The 19,262-nt window shown below is 41.8% G+C and overlaps 1 protein-coding gene across 3 annotated transcripts in view; it reads right to left on the bottom strand.

Moving 5' to 3' along the window:
• Window positions 1-19,262, bottom strand: part of PHYHIPL (phytanoyl-CoA 2-hydroxylase interacting protein like) — a 117,612-nt gene that overhangs the window by 6,561 nt on the left and 91,789 nt on the right. For all 3 annotated transcript variants that reach the window (XM_064145148.1, XM_064145147.1, XM_064145149.1), the window contains exon 2: window positions 7,343-7,539. In XM_064145148.1, coding sequence (XP_064001218.1) covers window positions 7,343-7,507 — 165 coding nt within the window. In that variant the 5' untranslated portion in view covers window positions 7,508-7,539. The remainder of the gene's footprint in view (window positions 1-7,342; window positions 7,540-19,262) is intronic.

Here is a 19,262-nt window from a genome sequence, read left to right as displayed (position 1 = left end):
GCTTCTTGTTGATAAAATACCTGATTGTGCTAGTTTGAAGCAAGCTAGAATGTTTTGGTAGAAAGAACTAGATAATTGGCTATGAAAGGAAAACATGGTTGTGTCTCTTCTCTCACAGTCCTGCTGAGAACTATGGGAACAAGAAAGGTAAACATTAGATAACATTCTCCATTTTGTCACTTTGCTTTTGGCTTCAGACTGAGCAACATCTCATTAACCTCGCTGCCACTAACCTTCTGTGATGGTTTGGGCTCTTAGCCGCCCCCCCACACTTTGTATTTGCCCCAGCTAACTTAGACGGACCCTGGGAATATAGATGAAGCAATTTATTTACAGCTAGCAGAATTTACAAGCAGCTATTTACAATATATACAGTTATATACTATTATATACAGAAGTATACAAAGGATAAACAATACAAAAGCACAACTCCCCTCCCAGAAACCTGAGTCCCCAGGAGGGTTTCTCAAACCACCCCAACACCTCCCCCGGCCCTCTCAACCTTACCCCAGTTCTCAGGAAGAAGAGAGGTGCAGCCAAGAGGTTAGGGAGCAAGGTTAGTAGGAGCAAGGTTAATGAGATGTGACCAGGTCTGAAGGCAAAGGCAGAAGAAAAAGACAAAATGGGGAAAGTTTACTTCTTCTTCCCAGAGTTCTCAGTGTGACTGTGAGAGAAGTTGACATCAATTGTTTTCATTCCACTGCCCGTTATCTAGTTCTGTTACCAAAACATTCCAGCTTGCTTCAAACTAGCACACCTTCCTTCTTAACCTCTTGGCTGCACCTCTATTCTTATCTCAGGATTGGGGTAAGGTTGAGAGGGGCAGAGGGAGGTCCTGGGGTGGTTAAGAGCCCCTCCTGGGGACTCAGGTTTCTGGGAGGGGAGTTGTGCTTCTGTATTACTTATCCTTTGTCTATTTCTGTCTATAACTGTATATACTGTAAATAGCTGCTTGTATATTGTGCTAGCTGTAAATAAATAGCTTCATTTATATTCCCAGAGTCCGTCTGAGCTAGCTGGGGCATTTCCTAAAGTGGGGGGGGGGCGGGTAACAGCCAAACCACCACACTGATTTCTGCAGTACCAAAGACTGCAGCACAGATTAGCAAAGGGAAGGAAAAACTTGAAGAACTGGGCCGTTTGTGCTAGAACTGGGGGATAGGACTCACAAGGGAGTTGCTCCTCTGCATAGTGTACCCGAGGAGCTGCGACAATGCGTATTTGCCCTTGAAAATTTGTTAGTAATCACTGAAAGAATGGGCTTTTTAGATATCATCCACAGCTGTCCACCTATAAATACTAATGCATAACATTCAGCTATCAGTACTAGCACAGTAATCTTTTAAGGAAAAAAAAAATTGAAGAGATATTTTCTGTTTATGATCTGTAAAACAAGGCCTGAGAGATTTATTTTGTATGTGTGTGTGTCTTCTATTATGGAAAAATATCTTTCCTCTATTGTTTTTCTGTTAGCAAAAAAAAACCCCTACTCCTCAGCTTTTGCATTAAGAAACTGAAAGTAACATCTTGTGTGATTGATAAGGTAAGATTTTGTTGTCATGACTTCCTTTTAATTCTCATTTAAATCAAGTATCAATTGGAAGAAAACTTTCTCTGTAAAGATTAAGTTGTGCACTCTGAAGTAAATGACATAGAAAAGATAAAATTACATGGAAAGATAAAAGAAACATCAAATGACATCTAAAGCTACCACCCTAGACCTACTTTGCAAAGGCATCCCCCGGGACTGAATTTGCTACTACTAATGCAGACAGCAGATGCCACAGTTGCAATCATTACTCTTCCTGTCATCTTTTCTCTGGCTGTGGTGAAAACTATCTCCACCTGTGTCAGATGTCTGTGCCCACAACCCAGTGGTGGGCTTTGCCCCATTAATTTTGTCAGTTTTCATGTAGCACTAAAAGCCTCCTTGTCCCCATGCATCAAAGCCTTGCCTTCCAGCAATGTATCAGGAAAGGGGCAGAGTACCTAAACCCACATTAAACAAAGGAGTTTATCTCTTTCACAGCTGGAGAGGAGGGACAGATACAGTACTTTTTATAATTCAAAGCTCTTAGTATTTTTCAAAGCAAACACTACTGATTTTTTTTTTCCTTAAAGATCACTATTCTGACTCCAAGAAAAAACGTTCACATTGAAATTTCTCTGGGGATTGTCCATTTCTTCCTTTCACCTCTTTTCTGCTCAGCTTTTGTTGCTGGCTGAGCCCCCAAAGAAGTGCAAAGGAGGTTTTATGCCAGCTTAAGGAAAGACAGGATTCTGGAGTGGCAGATGGCTGCTCTACCACCAGTACCCACCAGAGAACTTTAGAAGGAGGAAGCATGCTTGTCTCTAACCATACTAGGGTTAGGGGAAAATTTGAGCAATTTAATTTCTCAGCAAAAGCTGATTCTAGAAAGCATGTTAAAATTTACTCAGCATTAAAGACACAGGAAAGCAAACATGCATGTACTTTGGCACAGATCAATGCTACCCTTTCTGTGCAGTTCCCTTGCCTACTCTGCTCTCTGGGTTTCCATCGTTCTGGCTGGAGGAAACAAACAAAAAGCAAAGGCAAAAATCCTAAAAAAAGCTTTAGCACTCAGACAATTGTTACCAAGAAACTGTAAGTTAATACTGACAAGATATCCAAATTATCCATCATTTTAATTGGTAGACTTTACTCTCCTGTTCTTACAAAACAAATTACCTGTCCTTTGACACTTTGTCACAGTTAAAAGCTAAGGATTTTCTGAGATAAAACCAGATAAATCTAATAGCTTATCTTTATTATACTACCAATACACTTCTCCCCCTCCATTTTAATGCTGGTCTCATCTCTGTGGGATGGATTTTGAAGTGTATATAGCATTTGATCTGCTAGGGTGGCTTTACCTTTCAAAAGAAATTCTACAATTTGACACCAGTTTGCACACAAATGAAAGACTGTGTTGCTGTGGTTTAACTGCTGTCACCAACTAAGCACTGTGCAGCTGCTCGCATCCAGGCAGATGAAGACTCAAAGTAGTAGAATTCATGGGTTTCAATAAGAACAGTTTAACGACCAATGACAACAACAAAAACCTGATGAAAAGGAATATAGTGAAATAAATTAAAAAACCCAAAACAATTAAACAAACAAAAGAAGTGAAATAAAAGCCAAGCAAAGGACAAGTGATGCACACAGCCATTGCTCGCCACCATTGGAGCAATACCCAAGCAAGGATCCACCCCTGCAGCCTCAGTTTATACACCGAGCATGACAATCTGTGCTGTGGAAAACCCCTTAGCTAGCTGGGGTGAGCTGTCTTGGCTATGCCCCCTCCCAGCACCTTGTGCACCTGCTTGGTGGCAGAGCATGGGAACCTGAACAATCCTTTACTGAGGATAAGCATTACTTAGCTGTAACTAAACCATCAGTGTGTGATCAACATTGTGCTCACACCAAATCCAAAGCACAGCATTCTACCAACTACTAGAAAGAAAATTACCTGTCTCAGCCAAAACCAGGGGACATGTAGTTTAATAAAACAAAATAAATTAAGAAGAGTCCATCCCAATAAGAATTACATTAGAAGGTGTATTTATTCCTGCAGTATAAAACAAGAATTCAAATTCAAAAGCTGTCATCCTAAAAGTAATAGCAGTAAGAAAAAAAGCAACAAACCCTAGTTTGTTTGCTATTACAATTAAAAATGAGTCAGACTGTTAGGGGCTGGAAGGGATCTCCAGAGACCATCGAGTCCAACCCTCCTGTCAAAGCAGGATCACCTAGGGCAGGACACATAGGAATGCATCCAGACAGGTTTTGAAAGTCTCCAGAGAAGGAGAATCTGCAACCTCTCTCAGCAGCCTCTCCATCACTCTCACCATAAAGAAGTGCCTCATGTTGAGGTGGAAACTCCTGTGGACTAGCTTGTACCTGTTGTTCCTTGTCCAATCAATGGACACCAACAAAAAGAGGCTGGTGCCTTCATCTGGACATGCACTCCTCAGATATTTATAGACACCAATAAGGATCCCCTTTCAGCTTTCTCTTCTCCAGACTAAAGAGACCCAGGTCCCTCAGTCCTTTTTCACAGCAATCATACTCATAGCTCTCTGTTGGACTCTCTCCAGCAGATCCCTGTCTCTCCTGAATTGGAGACCTCAAAACTGGACACAGCATTCCAGGCGTGGTCTCATCAGGGCAGAGCAGAGCAGGAGGAGAACCTCCCTAGAGCTGCTGGACACACTTTTCTTAATGCACCCCAGGATGCCGTTGTCCCTCTTGGCCACAAGGGCACATTGCTGTCCCATGGATAACTTGTCATCCACTAGGACTCCAAGGTCTTTCTCCATATAGCTGCTTAGGACAACCCCTAGGCTGTACTGGTATCTGGTATCATTCCTTCCCAGATGCAGGACTTTGCACTTGCCCTTATTGACCTTCATGTCCAGATCAACGTCCATTGTAACACTAAATTCAGTAGTGCTTCACATGCTGGTTTCTAGCAACTACAGTATCTTGGTCAAATATACAACACTCTGAATTTTAAGCAGTAGAGAGTGATTTTTCATTGCACTTCATGCTTGTGTATCCCAGGTTGGGAAATATGGGGTTGAAATAAAATCCTCTAGGGACTAGAAGACTGTTATTCTATGTTATAATTCTGCTATCTCTTTATAAACTCACATCGAGGCCAGCTTGTTCTCCTTCCCTCCTCCAGCCCTGTGTCAGGCAGAAGCCGCTTTGATTGGGACAAACATGTAAGGAGTTGGCCTGTTTTTGGGGCCTCCAGAGGTTTGTGTTTAGGCCTACAGATGGCAGAGGCATGGGGAGGATTGGAGCACTTGGGATTATAGATTTAGTTTTCGGTTGGGGGCAAAATTCAAGGGGGTCACCATGGATGTTGTTATCTGCTTTTGTAATTTCTTTTCTGTATCTCTGTGGTGGAGGGGCAGCAGCCCCAAAACTGAGGCTTCTCTATGCCTCTGCATGCCTGGACATGTTTTTCTGCCAGGGACCTATGGCAGTAAACAGGTTGTGTAACACACACACGCCCAGTCCGTGTACCCCTGGGGTGTGCCCAGGTAATCCCCTATTGGGAGGGTCCAGGCAAACATCTATTGCTATTAAGGTAAGGTTTGGGCTTACTGCCAGCCTGATTGGTCACTTTAGATGGCCAAATGAGCCACAAATCTCAACTCAGAGTCTATAAAGAGGAGTGCATAGCAGCACCACATGTTCAGACTGTACAGAAGTTCAGAGCATTCAGACTTAGAGGTCCAAGCTCAGCTCTCTGATCCACATAGCAGCACCCTGCTGCCCTGACTTGCTTGCATGGCCTAGACACAGGATCAGGCCTTACTCACTTGCAGACATTACCGAGGCTCAGCCCTCTTGCATTGATCTCAAGGCTCAGTTAAGCTGTCTGTGAACCCTTTGAGAAGCAGAGCACATGCATGCCTGCATTTGATACATATATGGGGAGCTGAGAGCCCCCTGCTTAAGCCTAGAGCAGCTGTACATGCTGGCTTGCTATCCTGCATTTATCTATGGAGCTTAAGTCTCCCTGCAGCCCGGCATAGACCCTGCTTGCCCGGCATATACTGCTTATCAGCTGTCCTGTAAGCCTGGAAAATTCTAGGCCCAGCAGACCCCTTTCCAGATAGTCTGCTAACCTACAAACACAGCCTGCTAGCTGTGAGATGGTGTTAGAAGCTACATGGACAAATCCTTCTCCTGCACCTGGAAATCCTGCCAGCTGATCATCCCTGGACACACACAGCATCCAGAAGCAGCAGCAGCACCGAGGCAGAGACCACTTCACTCCAGCAGAGAAGGTCAGAGAAATCCTCTTTACCCCAGAGACTGGGAACCCTTATCATCCCCTGCAATCTGGGACAGATTTCAGCCTCACCAAGACCCCAATACTGGGCACACGCTGTGACACAATCCCGGGAGGGTGATTAATGATTAATATCTAAGAGCAACACATTTAAGCAAGCTTTAATTCCTTTGCAATATAAATTACCTCTGTCTTAAGAGCAGACACAGTTTCAACCCTTGCTGGGCAGACAGTATAGTTGTTAAGAGGCATTAAGCCTAAGGGAATCTTTGTCTATAGTTGTTGATAATTTGATATTTCCATTTAATAATCAATCCCTGTAAATATATCCCAAGCTGTTTTCATAACTTTGCAAATGAACCTAAATTTCATAGTGGTTGGGGGTGGTACAAATTTGTAAATATTAATTGTAATAAATAATGTTATAAAAAATTAATACGGCCTCAAATTAATTTCTCACCTCCCCCTAACAGAGGAGGAATAAGAGAAACCCCTCCATGACAATCACTCTCTCCAAATATAATTCTGTTTTGGTTTTTCTTCCTCTAATTCATTTGAGAGCTTAATTCTGTAGCTCTCTTTAAAAAACCCACAACAGTATGTTACTTCCAGCCATATTAAGAAGGGGTAAAAAAAAATAAGGTCAAAGAAGGACAGATGAAAATTGTACATCTGCCATTGACATAAAAATACTTTTGCAATAAAAAGGCTCAGAGAAATTGATGGAAATATTTCCTGGTTATAGCACTGACTTGTAAACCAATAGTAATTCAGGTGTTGATAGAATTAGCCCTCTCATATTTGTCTAGATGGTTATTTGTGCTTCAGCAAACCTTATCTTTTCAAAATATTGCCAAGATTTTCCTTCAATTTGCAGGTGATTTTGTTGTTTAATCTTCTGTCTCATTCCATATTTCTCTTCACATCTCAGTATTTCAAGTATTCTGAGGTCAAAGTAAATTTTGCTGGGTTTGATAAGTACAGTTTCTGCAATGCACTCAGTAAGTCTCTGCATCAGTGGCTTGAGGAAAGAGGCCAGATGAATATTCAGGTCACAGTGCTGAATGCTGCAAACTGAAATTGCTGGAAGCCTTCCTAGAAGTGCATTAGAATTTGTCACTCTTCTGTTGAAATGACATGTGTTGCTCTTATGAGTCTACCACTGAACAAGGACAGGCACAGAATACATAAACTGTTGTAATTATGATTAAGAGAGCTAGTCAGGAATAAAAATGTGTCTTGCAATACATTGTGCAGGTTACAAACCTGTTTTAAAATGGAACAGAAAAGGTATCATTTAGTTATGAAAAAATGTATTTGTGTGTACATGCACATAGAGGAAGAGAAGGCATTGCAAGTGACAAAGACGTCAGTCAGATTAATCACAACTCACCTTTGCTGGATATCCACAACCTGATTCCCCATGGTCTGGCTTTGAGAGGCTAATAAAACACTGAGATTCATCTGTTTAAAATCAAGTATTTCCCCCTTGACTTTTCAGTGAAGATTACCTTGTGCTTAAATTTGTTGGAATTCTTGTTTTCTTTCTTGTTGAGATCGATGAAGTAATGAGTAATGCGGTCCTTGGATTTAGCATCCATGTCCCAACAAATCTTGAAGGAGTCACACGTGATGTTACTTATTTTGATGTTGTGTGGAACTGGAAGTTCCTCCATCTCTGCAATCCCACTATCTTGTGATTTATTCCCTGCATAAAAAACAAACATGATTCATTCAGTTGAAGATCTATTTGAGGTCTCTTGTCTGTGCTCCAATACAACCACATCTCTGATCAGCCTTTCACAAAGTCTCAGAGGGGGCACTCAGGAGGAACTACAAGGCACAATGATGCAAATCTCTATGTTAGTGATGGGAAATATTGGAAAAGGGATGAAATTCCTGATGTGACAAAGTTCCCACATGTAAAGAGGCTGAATAGGCTGGCTAGTATCATAGCTGGGTGCAGCTTCAATTTGAGAGTAAGAAATATCCAAAGCTATTTAGAGCATCTGGAAACACCTGAAGCATTTGGAATACCTCTGCTACGAGGATAGACTGAGGGAACTGGGGTTGTTCAGCCTTCAGAAGACTCTGGGGATACCTTAGGGTTGCCTTCCAAAACCTGAAGGGAAGGCTGGAGAGAGACTTTTCACGAGGGTGTCTAGCAATAGGACAGGGGGGAACTGTTTGAAGCTGAGGGAGAGTAGATTTAGACTGGATCTTAGGAAGAAGCTCTTCAGTATGAGGGTAGTAGGACTCTGGAATAGATAAAAATAAATCATAGATAAGAATAGAATGAAATGAGAAAAAATAGGCTAATGTCTGTGTAAGAAAGAGAAGAAAGCTGTCCAGATGTTGACAACACAAAGCCTATTGTCACACTGTCAGAATCACTTCTAGTCATGTCTAACTACAGAAAAAGTTAATATATATACAGTTCCATCATAATGGATACAAAAGATTGGACAGAGAAAGTGAGTTTAGTCAGTAACAACAATAAAAAATCGACTCAGAAAACATTAGGGACATTTCAGCCTCCACACACATTGTCATACATAGTATCAGCACTTCAGTGCAGTAGTAATAAGGTTGGCCTAACTGTTGAACATTCTACTCATGGATATGTGCAAATTTCTGAGAGAGTCTGAAAAATCCATAGTATGATTTCCAGCTGATATTCTGAACAAAGTAATGTTATTGGTGATTTCAAGGACAAATGGTAACAGTTTTCTGTTGTTTCATTTTATGCATTTATATCTAACAGGTTGCACATTTATCAGACATCCTAATGCTTTTTTTTTGTTTTTCTTAAGTAAGAGCAAAGTCAGATGGTACATGGTCTTGCTCAAAATCCCACCCTGTTTGTGCCATCCAAGATGACATTTACAACAGCTGCACTGGCTGCAATGGACTCAGAAATACCAGTCATTACATAAAGCTTTCTGTTCACACAAAATACATGATAAGTGCTTTCCCCAACATGAGATTTCAGAAAGGCAGCAGGGAAAAAAACCAGCATGGCTGTCTTTTGTAAGCATTTTGTGTTTGAAAATTGACTGAGAAGTCTGTCAGGTACAAAGAAAAGGCTACATATGATTGCTCTTACTGTTAGTAAGGCTCTGTATTTAAGCAGACAATGAAGTGATGCTGCTGAGGTCCTCAAACCTCCTGGAGAGCCAGACAGAGTCAGATGCTGGCAGGCTGAATATCTGAATAAAGACCTGAACATACATGCAAGCAGGAAACCTAAAGCATATCTACAATACATTAATGTTCAACTTTTCTGCCTCAGAAGTGAGGCTACAGCTATGGGCCTTAGCCATGTTACAAAGAGCCAAGGTATTTTAAGCTTCAGGAGTGTTCAAAAAAAGCCTGGATGAGGCACTTAGTGCCATGGTCTAAGTTGATTGGACAGGGCTGGGTGACCGGTTGGACTGAATGAGCTTGGAGGTCTCTTCCAACCTGGTTGATTCTATGATACAAAACAGCAGTGAGAACTGATAAACATTAAGAGAGCTGAAAAAGATTGTCAGGCACACCGACGACAGTCAAAGAGCAGAAGTGCTTCTGTAAATGGGTATGGCTTCCTCTAAAATCTTCAGAATTCATGTCCAACATACATCTTGAGATGTCTGCATTCCTGATCCTTTTAACATCTTTGCTTAAAAAGCCAGTAAGTAGTTTAAGCCCAATGTCTAGCAGAAATTTTCCAGGTAATTTTTAGCCACATATAATTCTGAGACAAATCAACCAGCTACATTTCTAAGTGGTAAGCTGACTTTGGTGTGATGGAACAAAATCCAAAATACTTTTCTAAAAATCTTACAACATTTCCAAAGTGGGAAAAAAAAAGTGCAGATGTTGAAATACAGAATGTGAAAGAAGTAAAATATCTCACAATCAGCAAGTTTCTCTTCTGTTTAGAATATCAAATATCTTTGATATTGGTAATGCACAGTTATATTTTGATACATATTTGTGTAAATCCTCTATGTCAAAACCCCTTGGTTTGACAGACAGTAATAGCAACATGATGATGACTCAATATTAATAAGGAGGATGACTCAGTGGGGGCTTCTGAAGAACAATGAGTGTAACATTGCATGGGAGCAAGGGGAAAAATGACAAAGCATGAAAACCATGCTCTTATTTCTTAAATCTAATTGATCCCAGGAACTAAACATCCTATCATTGAGACATTGGTACCTTGCCTTTTTCCTTCTTGTTCTTTGCTGAATGTTTTCAATTAAGTTCAAGCTGCTTCTTCTTTATACCAGGATCAATTTAAAGAATAGATTAACATCAGGTAACATCAGGAAAAGCAGAAATAGCAGCATATGATTGCCCTAAAGCACTCCAAAACTCTATCTGAAAGGAATGGAGAAAGCCTTAGAACTGCCTGCTTTCATGTTACTCTCTTTGTCACTTCACTGAAGTTAAATTGATCTTTGGCAAAGCATCACAAACCAGACAAACACTGATAATGAAAGTAGCATAGCAAATGTTGCTCTGAGCACCTTCTATCAAATTCAGATAGAACAATGTCCAGTTAAATTGGCTACTTTATATTGCACATTCATGTTGCTCCAACATTGGAAGACACTGCAGGACTAGACAGAAACACTGCTTTCAGGACTTTTTTGGGCAGAAACTTAGAGAAGAGCTAATAGTTGAGCAAACCTGGTCTCTTGTGCCACAAAACTAAGGCATGTCTCCCCTGCATGCCACAGAAACTCCTCTGTTTTAAAAGAAGAACAGTTCACACTTGGAACAAGAAGAAGGGCCCAGTGACTCCTGACCCACATAATAAGCAGTTGAAGACCACTCATGTGTGCATAGGTCACAGTGGAAGCCTAAGACTTGAAAATTCTTCAAAACCATAGAATAAACACAATATGCCAGCTTTACTGAGATCAGCTAGAGAGCTGCAAGATTAACAGTTTATGCTCCTATTTGCAGCCCTATCTCTCTCTGCTATATCCAGAGTTAAACTTCAAGTTAATTTGTCTGATCAGTTTTAAAGTAGTTGTGATATTCACTGCTGCAGCTGAGCTGAAATGCTGGCAAATGGGTAACAAACCAATTTTAGACACGTACTTAATTTAGTCTCCTCATTATAGCTTCCACTTACACAAATTATGTCTGAATGGGGGAAAAAAGGCAGAAAATTCCCATTGAACATTCATGGGTTTCATCCACCACTACTGCAGGAAAATATGACTTAGAAATTGATAAGCCCACACCAAAAGTATTTGGGAAAGGATCTTTCAACATTTTACCTCATCACTCAAAAAAGCTGGACCCTTACACATGCAGCAGTGGAAGGTTCAGAGGATGCCAGAGAGTGAAAAAGCCTTCTTCACTCAACCCCTGATTGTTAGTTATAGAGCAGTCTCAATCAGTGAACTTCCATAATTTCAGAATACTCAATCACTTTTTTCCCCCCTTAGTTCTAGAACTGCAGGACATCACAGCAGGGCCACACAGGAATACAGGCATGCTGATTATTCACTGCACAAACTCTTAATGTCATCCACAAAGGCAATCATGGAGAGGCTAATCTATAACCCACCCTCTAAAGCATACTTGAGCTCACAGAAGAGAGTTTCATGGAACTACTAATGAAATACTAAATGTAGGGGCTCCTGTGATCTTCCATATGGAAACGTGAGACCCCTCCTCAAATACTGCATCTACTTCTGGTGTCTCCATCACAAGAATGACACACTGCTGTTGAAGGGAGTTCAGATGATCCAAGGGCTGAAACACCTCTGCCATGAGGATAGGCTGAGGGAGCTGGGGTTGTTCAGCTTAGTGAAAAGAAGTCTCTATGGAGACCTTATAGCTGCCTTCCAGTACCTGAGAGGATCCTACAGGAAGGCTGGAGAGGGACTTTTCATATGGGGGTCTATCAATAGAATCATAGAATGGTTTAGGTTGGAAGTGACCTCAAAGATCATCCAGTTCCAGCCCCCTGTCATAGGCAGGGATGCCTCCCACTAGAACAGGTTACTCAAGGCTTCATCCAACCTGGCCTTGAACACCACCAGGGAGGAAGCAGCCACAACCTCCCTGGGAAACCTATTCCAGTGTCTCACCACTCTCACTGTAAAGAACTTCTTCCTAACATCCAGTTAACAATGGGAAAAACAACTGAAACCATAGGACATACATGTAATGATGATACAACCCCCCTTCACATGTACCTGCATTTCCAATAGTTTGAATGCAATTCATCATTTGGCAACACTGAACAGATAGCTTCACATTCAAAGGTTGTGCAGCAGACATGCTGCAGCAGAACTCCAAAGTATTCAGAACTCATGTGGTCTGTACTCAGCCATCAGATCACACCCTCTTTCCTCTAACTCCATCCATAACAGCAATCTACCACTTCTCACAGCATTAACTATGTACTTTGCTGCACTAAGCAAGCATAAAAAAATGTCCAGCAGCCGAGAAACAAATTCACAGAAAACAGAGTCTGCAAATGACTGAACACAATGACACAAAAGCCATCCATCAACAAGAAAAACATTCCAAATACTACAGCCTTAATGAGGGTGATTGGTTCTACTCTGTGTGAGGCAAACTTGTGAAAGATTCATTCAACTCCAATAATGTCCATTACATAGAATCACAGAATCATAGAATCAACCAGGTTGGAAGAAACCTCCAAGATCATCCAGTCCAAATAATGTAGGGCCAGATGAAATTCTTTTCTTTGCTGGAGCCATGAAAGTATCTCTTCAATAATCATGTATGACAAAATATACCTGTAAGCTATTACTATTTATCTGCAATTTAGGCTTAGATAGTAGATGGAATGACCATCAGAGTAACATAAAAAGGCTTTTTAGATTGCTATTTCCCCTGAACCAATTCAGGTATTTGTCCAGTATCTGGACAAAATTTATTTATGCATTTTATACATGGTAAAAAGGTAAACATCTAAATAGAGTTTGGAATTAAGAGAGGGTGGGAGGTATCTGAACCATCAATAAACCACATCCAGAGCTGTCCAAATAGTTGTGGAAAGTTCCACATCCACAAAGTGATCTAAAGTTGTTTTATATGACAGAGTTAAAATATGACAGGAGAACAACCAGCGCAAAGGAGATGACAGGAGAACAACCAGCAGAAAGCAGGATTCCAATGATCCCCTCCAAGACATCATGGAAGTTAGAAAGGAATATGCAAGGGAATCAGGAGAGCCTGTCCTAAGCTAGCTGTTGAGATGCTGTACTTTTGGTGCAACCGCCCTACAGGTAGGAGACAAGTCTGCTAAGCAGCTAGGGCCACTCACAGAAAAGAGTGGAATAGACAAATACCTGCAAAGCCCTCTCGGTAAGGTTAGCTTTGTGGACACACCACCTGTTGGCTGTGGCTATGAGATATCCTTCACAAGATGATTTGCCATGGGCAGCCAAGAAGTGGAACACCATTGAGCAGGGAATTAAGTTTCTGAAGGATTTTGTTGTGAAGGAAGTGCTCTATGGAGATCATGGCACACATGAGCCTGATGACATTCCTCTTGGAACAGGTCTTACAGAGAAGCTTATTAAGCTTGCTTCTTCACCCTATGCTAACATCTTAGCTAGCAGGTTTCCATCAAGGAGTGATAATGGAAGGCCTCTCACAGTTGGTGAATTCACTGACCAGCTCAGGCAGATAGAGGACAACTTGTTGCATTATGCCCTAGTCTCTGCCATAAAAACTCTGGATACAGAGATAAAGGATGGCATTAAAGATAGCATGAAAGAACTGAAGGTGGAACTCAAAACCTCCATATCCAATCTGGCAAAGAATATCATCCCTTCAGTCATCTGAATGGGTGCATGTTTCTGCCATAGGAACAAACGTACACCTCCTGCAAGGCAATTCTGGCCCAGGAGACAAACTGCACCTAGACATCAGCAATCACGTGGGTTGCTTTGGATAATCCTGTGTGACCAATTTGGTGAGAACAGGAACAAGTGGGATGGTCAACCTGCTTCAGCTCTTTTCAAGAGAGCCAGGGAACTGCAGAGTGGAAGAAACAGAGGCAACAATGCCAGGAAAGTAGCTGTCACTTCTTCAGCTCCCCAGAGCAACTGCAATTATTCTAACAATTGCAATTCCTCTCACAATAACACCAATCACTGTGTACACCCCACATGCCATGTTCAGCATTAGGGGTGCCCTGCCTCCAGCCAGGAGGAGGAAAGGGATAGTGGAGAGAACCAAATCTATTGGAATGTGTTCATTAGGTGGCCTGGCAGTTCAAGAGTTCGGAAATACAGGGCTTTAGTTGACACAGGTGCTCAGTGTACTTTATTGCCATCCAATTGCAAAGGGACAGAGTCCATATCTATTTTTGGAATCACTGGTGGATCTCAAGAGTTAACTAAGATACAGGCTGAGATCAGTTTAACTGGTAAAGAGTGGAAGACACATACTATTGTAACTGGTCCTGATGCGCCTTGCATTCTGGGAATTGACTTTTTGAGACAAGGTTGTTTCAAAGATCCTAAGGGTCACAAATGGGCTTTTGGAATAGCATCTGTAGAGATTGAGGATGGTAGATTGAAATTGTCCATTAGACCTGAACTTTCAGATGAATCTGTAGTTGTGGGACATCATGACAGAGGATCTGGAGCTGCCAATTGCTACTCAAACTGTTCACCATAGGCAGTACAGAACTAACTGTGACTCTTTGTTGCCCATTCATCAGCTGATTCGTCAACTGGAGAGTCAGGCTGTCATCGAGAAAGCTCATTCACCTTTCAACAGTCCCATCTGGCCTGTGTATAAGCCTAACAGAGACTGGAGACTGACAGTTGATTTTTGTGCCCTCAACGAGGTGACTCCACCCATGAGTGTAGCTGTGCTGGACATGCTGGAACTCCAGTACGAGCTGGAATCGAAGGAGGCTAAGTGGTATGCAACCATAGACATTGCTAATGCTTTCTTCTCTATTCCCATAGCAAAGGAGTGCAGGCCTCAGTTTGCATTCACCTGGAGAGGAATCCAGTACCAGTTCAACTGTTTGCCTCAGGGGTGGAAACACAGCTCAACCATCTGTCACTCAGTCATCCACAATGCACTGGAGAAAGGTAAAGCTCCAGAGCACATCCAGTACATCGACGACATCATTGTGTGGGGCCAAACTGCTAAGGAAGTCTTCGAGAAAGGTAACAAAATCATTGACACTCTGTTGCAAGCAGGTTTTGCCATTAAGAGAGACAAGGTCAAAGGACCTGCCAGAGAAATTCAGTTTCTGGGAGTGCGGTGGCAGGATGGTCGCCGTCACATTCCTCAGGATGTGATCAACAAAGTCTCTGCCATGGCAGTTCCCACCAATGAGGACACTCTCTCTTTCTTGGGGGCAGTGGGATTTTGGAGACTACACATTCCTGGTTTCAGTCAGATTGTCAAACCTCTGCACAATGTAACTCGAGTGGGGACCTGAACAACAAGCAGCCTTTGATCAGATCAAGTGAGAAGTAGTCCATGCAGTGGGCTTGGGACCTGTGAGATCTGGTCCGGACATTAAGAACATTCTGTACACGGCTGCCAGTGACAATGGTCCAACTTGGAGTCTTTGGCAGAGAGCTCCAAATGAGACACGTGGTCATCCACTTGGCTTCTGGGGTCGTAGCTACAGAGGTTCAGAGGCAAATAACACCTCAACAGAGAAAGAGATACCAGCAGCCTATGAAGAAGGAGTGAAAACAGCTTCTGAAGTGATTGGAACTGAGTCACAAATGCTTTTGGCTCCTAGATTGCCAGTTCTAATCTGGATGTTGTTGGGGGGGGGGGGGGGGGGGGGGGGGGGGTGTTGTAACACCCAAATAGTCACAAATGGCTTTCCTTGCATTACTTTAAAATCTCTTGTTGACTATGTTTCCTATCTCTCTGTCCCTCAAGATGTGAATTGCATTAGCTTAATGATTTGTAACTGACATTTTCATTTCAAACCCATTACAAACCCTCCTCAAAATGAAGAGTTTTGCCCCTTTTTGGCATTATACTGGAAAAGCTCCAATTGCACAGACAAAGACAGATCATCTGGATCTGTTTCTTTTTACTCAGGCACAAATCTTCAGTGTCACTATAGTCATGCTGTGGGTAACAAGGACTTCTGGTACTTTTGGAGCAGACATTTAAAAAGCACTATTATGCCCCTCCTAAAATGCCAACACCATTGCTATGGACCTTTGAAAATACATTCCCAAAACATTTGAAAAATAACCAAAAAAAATGACAATTGAGGCTGTCAGTTCACACTTTGTACATCTCATGCTTGTCCTTGCATGTGAAACAGTCACTATTAAGAAGTTTCTATATCTGAGGATGAATCACTTTGCATTTAATATGGTCTAGATTTAAACCACAGCACAGCACAAATGGTGGAATGCATGTTTCCAACTATGACCCTGTCTCATCCAGCTGTAAGCTACACTGAAACATCCTCAGAATTCAATACTCTAACACATTCAGCTGAGAGAAGTACCTGGGGACAGCAGCTTCTTAAAATTTTAATTTCACAATGATTTGCAAAAAATACCTGTTCAAAACACCAGTTTAACTTTTCAGAACACATGCATGTATTTGAAGATCTCAAAGAAACTTACTGTTAAGTGGTGGCATCTAATAATTACCAAAAGTCTTAAATCAAAACATGGAAATGACACTACTTCTTAAAGTCAAGGCACTCAAGTCTCCAAGCTGAGTGGTGCTGTCAATATGCTAGAGGGATGGGATGCCATCCAGAAGGACCTGGACAAGATGGAGAGATGGATCCAGGTGAACCTCACGAGGTTCAACAAAAACAAGTGAAGGGTCAAGCACCCGGGTCAGGGCCTCAAAAGAGGCTGGGGGGTGAGGTGACAGAAAGCAGCCCTGTGGAAAAGGACTTGGGAGTTCTGGTGGATGAGAAGCTGGACTTGGGCCAACAGTGTGCCCACAAGGCAAATGGCATCAAAAGAAGCATGGCCAGAAGGTTGAGAGAGGTGATTCTAATGCTTTACTCTGCTCTGGTAAGATCCCACCTGGAGTACAGCAAGGACATGAACCTGATCAGCTTTGTCCAGAGGAAGACCACAAAAATGATGAAGGGGCTGGAACACGCCTGCTACAAGGACAGGCTGAGGGAGCTGGGGGTGTTCAGCCTGGGGAGGAGAAGGCTCTGGGGAGGCTAAAGCAGCCTTCCAGAACCTGAAGGGGGCCTGCAAGAAGGTTGCAGAGGGACACATTGTAGTGGTACAATAAAGGGCAATGGTTTGAAATTAGAGAAGAGTATATTTAGATTGGATGTTAGGAACAAATTCTTGACCATGAAGGTGGTGGAACACCGAAACAGGTTGCCCAGTGTGACAGTTGAGGCCCCATCCATGGAGATATTTAAGCTCAGGCTCAATAAGGCTCTGAGCAGCCTGATCTAGTGGAGGATGTCCCATGCACACTGCAGGGGCCTTGGACTAGATGACCCTTGGAGGCTGCTTCCAACCCAAACCATTCTATGATTCTGTGATTTAATGCTCAATTAAAATCGGGTAGACAAGCACCAAAGTAAATAATAGGTCCCGCTCAAATGCTGTCTGAAAACTGGTTGTTCTTTGAGTTTATCTCTAGCAGCAACAGATAAGAAATCAGTGTAATACACTTTCAAAAAGAGATCTTCTGGAGGTTGTAGCCAGGTGGGGGTTGGTCTCTTCTCCCAGACAACCACCAATAGAACAAGGGGACACAGACTCAAGTTATGCCAGGGAAGTATAGGCTGGATGTTAGGAGGAAGTTCTTCACAGAGAGAGTGATTTGCCATTGGAATGGGCTGCCCAGGGAGGTGGTGGAGTCACTGTCCCTGGAGGTGTACAAGAAAAGAGTGGATGAGGCACTTAGTGCCATGGTCTAGTTGACTGGATAGAGCTGGGGGATAGGTTGGACTGGATGATCTTGGAGGTCTCTTCCAACCTGGTTGATTCTATATGAAAACCAGATTTGTGAGACGAAAAAAGAGAAGATGATGAAAAACCAGGTGGCAAAGAACACCTATTTTAGGAGGACTATACAAACAATATAGAAAACTAAGCCTATACAACATGCAAAGAACCTCCATCACTAATACTGTCCTGTAGTCCAGAACAGAGAAGTTGGTACAAAAATGAAAGCCTAGATCCAGTGGTAATTGTTACTTCAATCCAAACTATGTCTGTCTATGCTAAAGCAACTCAAAGCAGCAGCTAAGGTGCTGCAAATTATTATGGCAGGTAAGACACTGAGAAGCTACTGAACTAACTGGGGTTTTGAAAAGCAGAAGGAAGCCCAGGTGATACCCCACAACCAGCAATTGAGAGGAAATCCAGTGGAAATATTGTCACGCCACTTGCATCACCACAGTATTCTCCTACACAGACATAATTTCATTTACCTGGTTTACATAGTTTGGGGTTTATATGGGCTGCTGCCAGGCAAAAGACATTTCACCTAGTACTTTAGAAAGGCATACAAGGTATTAACCCTTTCAGTGACTTCTGTGAAGTGTCAACTCTGTTAAACCCCAGGAATTTGATAAGGGACATGTAAGCCAGAAAATAAGGAAAGTGAGACTATAGCCACACAGCATAAAATTAAAAGCTATTTTGGGATCCTTAATACATTGTGAGAATACATCTGAAAATCAAAAGATATGTAAATGAGGGTGGGAGGCATAGAGGAATAAATTATTAGGTAAAGCCACTTTTGAGACCCTGAGAAATCAAGTTTCTATTATGCCCAGATAACAATAACACATCTAATAGACACACCAAAAGATAAGAAAATACTTGTAATAGAAATTAGATTCAAGAAAGTTTGGAGAATCATAGAATGGGACCTTTCAAAAATCTTAAAATATATCCACTGGGAAAAAGACAAAACAGTTTCCTCATGTTAACGTTTTCAGCACAATGAGAGACATTAACTATGACCTTTTGAAGTAGAGATGTTTGGTGAGAGGTGCTTCTCTAGCACCTAGGCATCACAACATAAATCCACTTACTAGAGACTGACACTAAAACTGAAAACAACTCGTTTAGAGACAGTAACTCCCATAAAATGAACAGAGATATCTTTGCACCTTCTGAAAGAGAAAAAAAATCTACTTTTCCTTGTCTTAATAATTCAGCTGATTTGTTAAATATCAGCTCTATATGGGTAAAATACTTTTTGTAATTCTAGAAAACTAATACATGCTGAAAATACTTAAGTGCTATAATTCAGACTGAATTCTCCAGCTTACTGTGAGACTATTTTATTTCCTAGAAATTCAATAGGAGAGAGCATTCTTCTTTTTGTACTACCATAAAAATAACAGAAAAGTGCCAGGGAATTGCATATTAGCTGAGTACTTTAAGTAAACCCACAATAGTCTGTTTTTCTTCTCTGCTCTGGAATTAATAGGTCCCTAAA

The sequence above is a fragment of the Pogoniulus pusillus genome, chromosome 6 (genome assembly GCF_015220805.1).
Source record: "Pogoniulus pusillus isolate bPogPus1 chromosome 6, bPogPus1.pri, whole genome shotgun sequence".
NCBI lineage: Eukaryota > Metazoa > Chordata > Aves > Piciformes > Lybiidae > Pogoniulus > Pogoniulus pusillus.
Note: the sequence above shows the minus strand (reverse complement) of the source record. Positions and strands in the feature narration are given on the sequence as shown.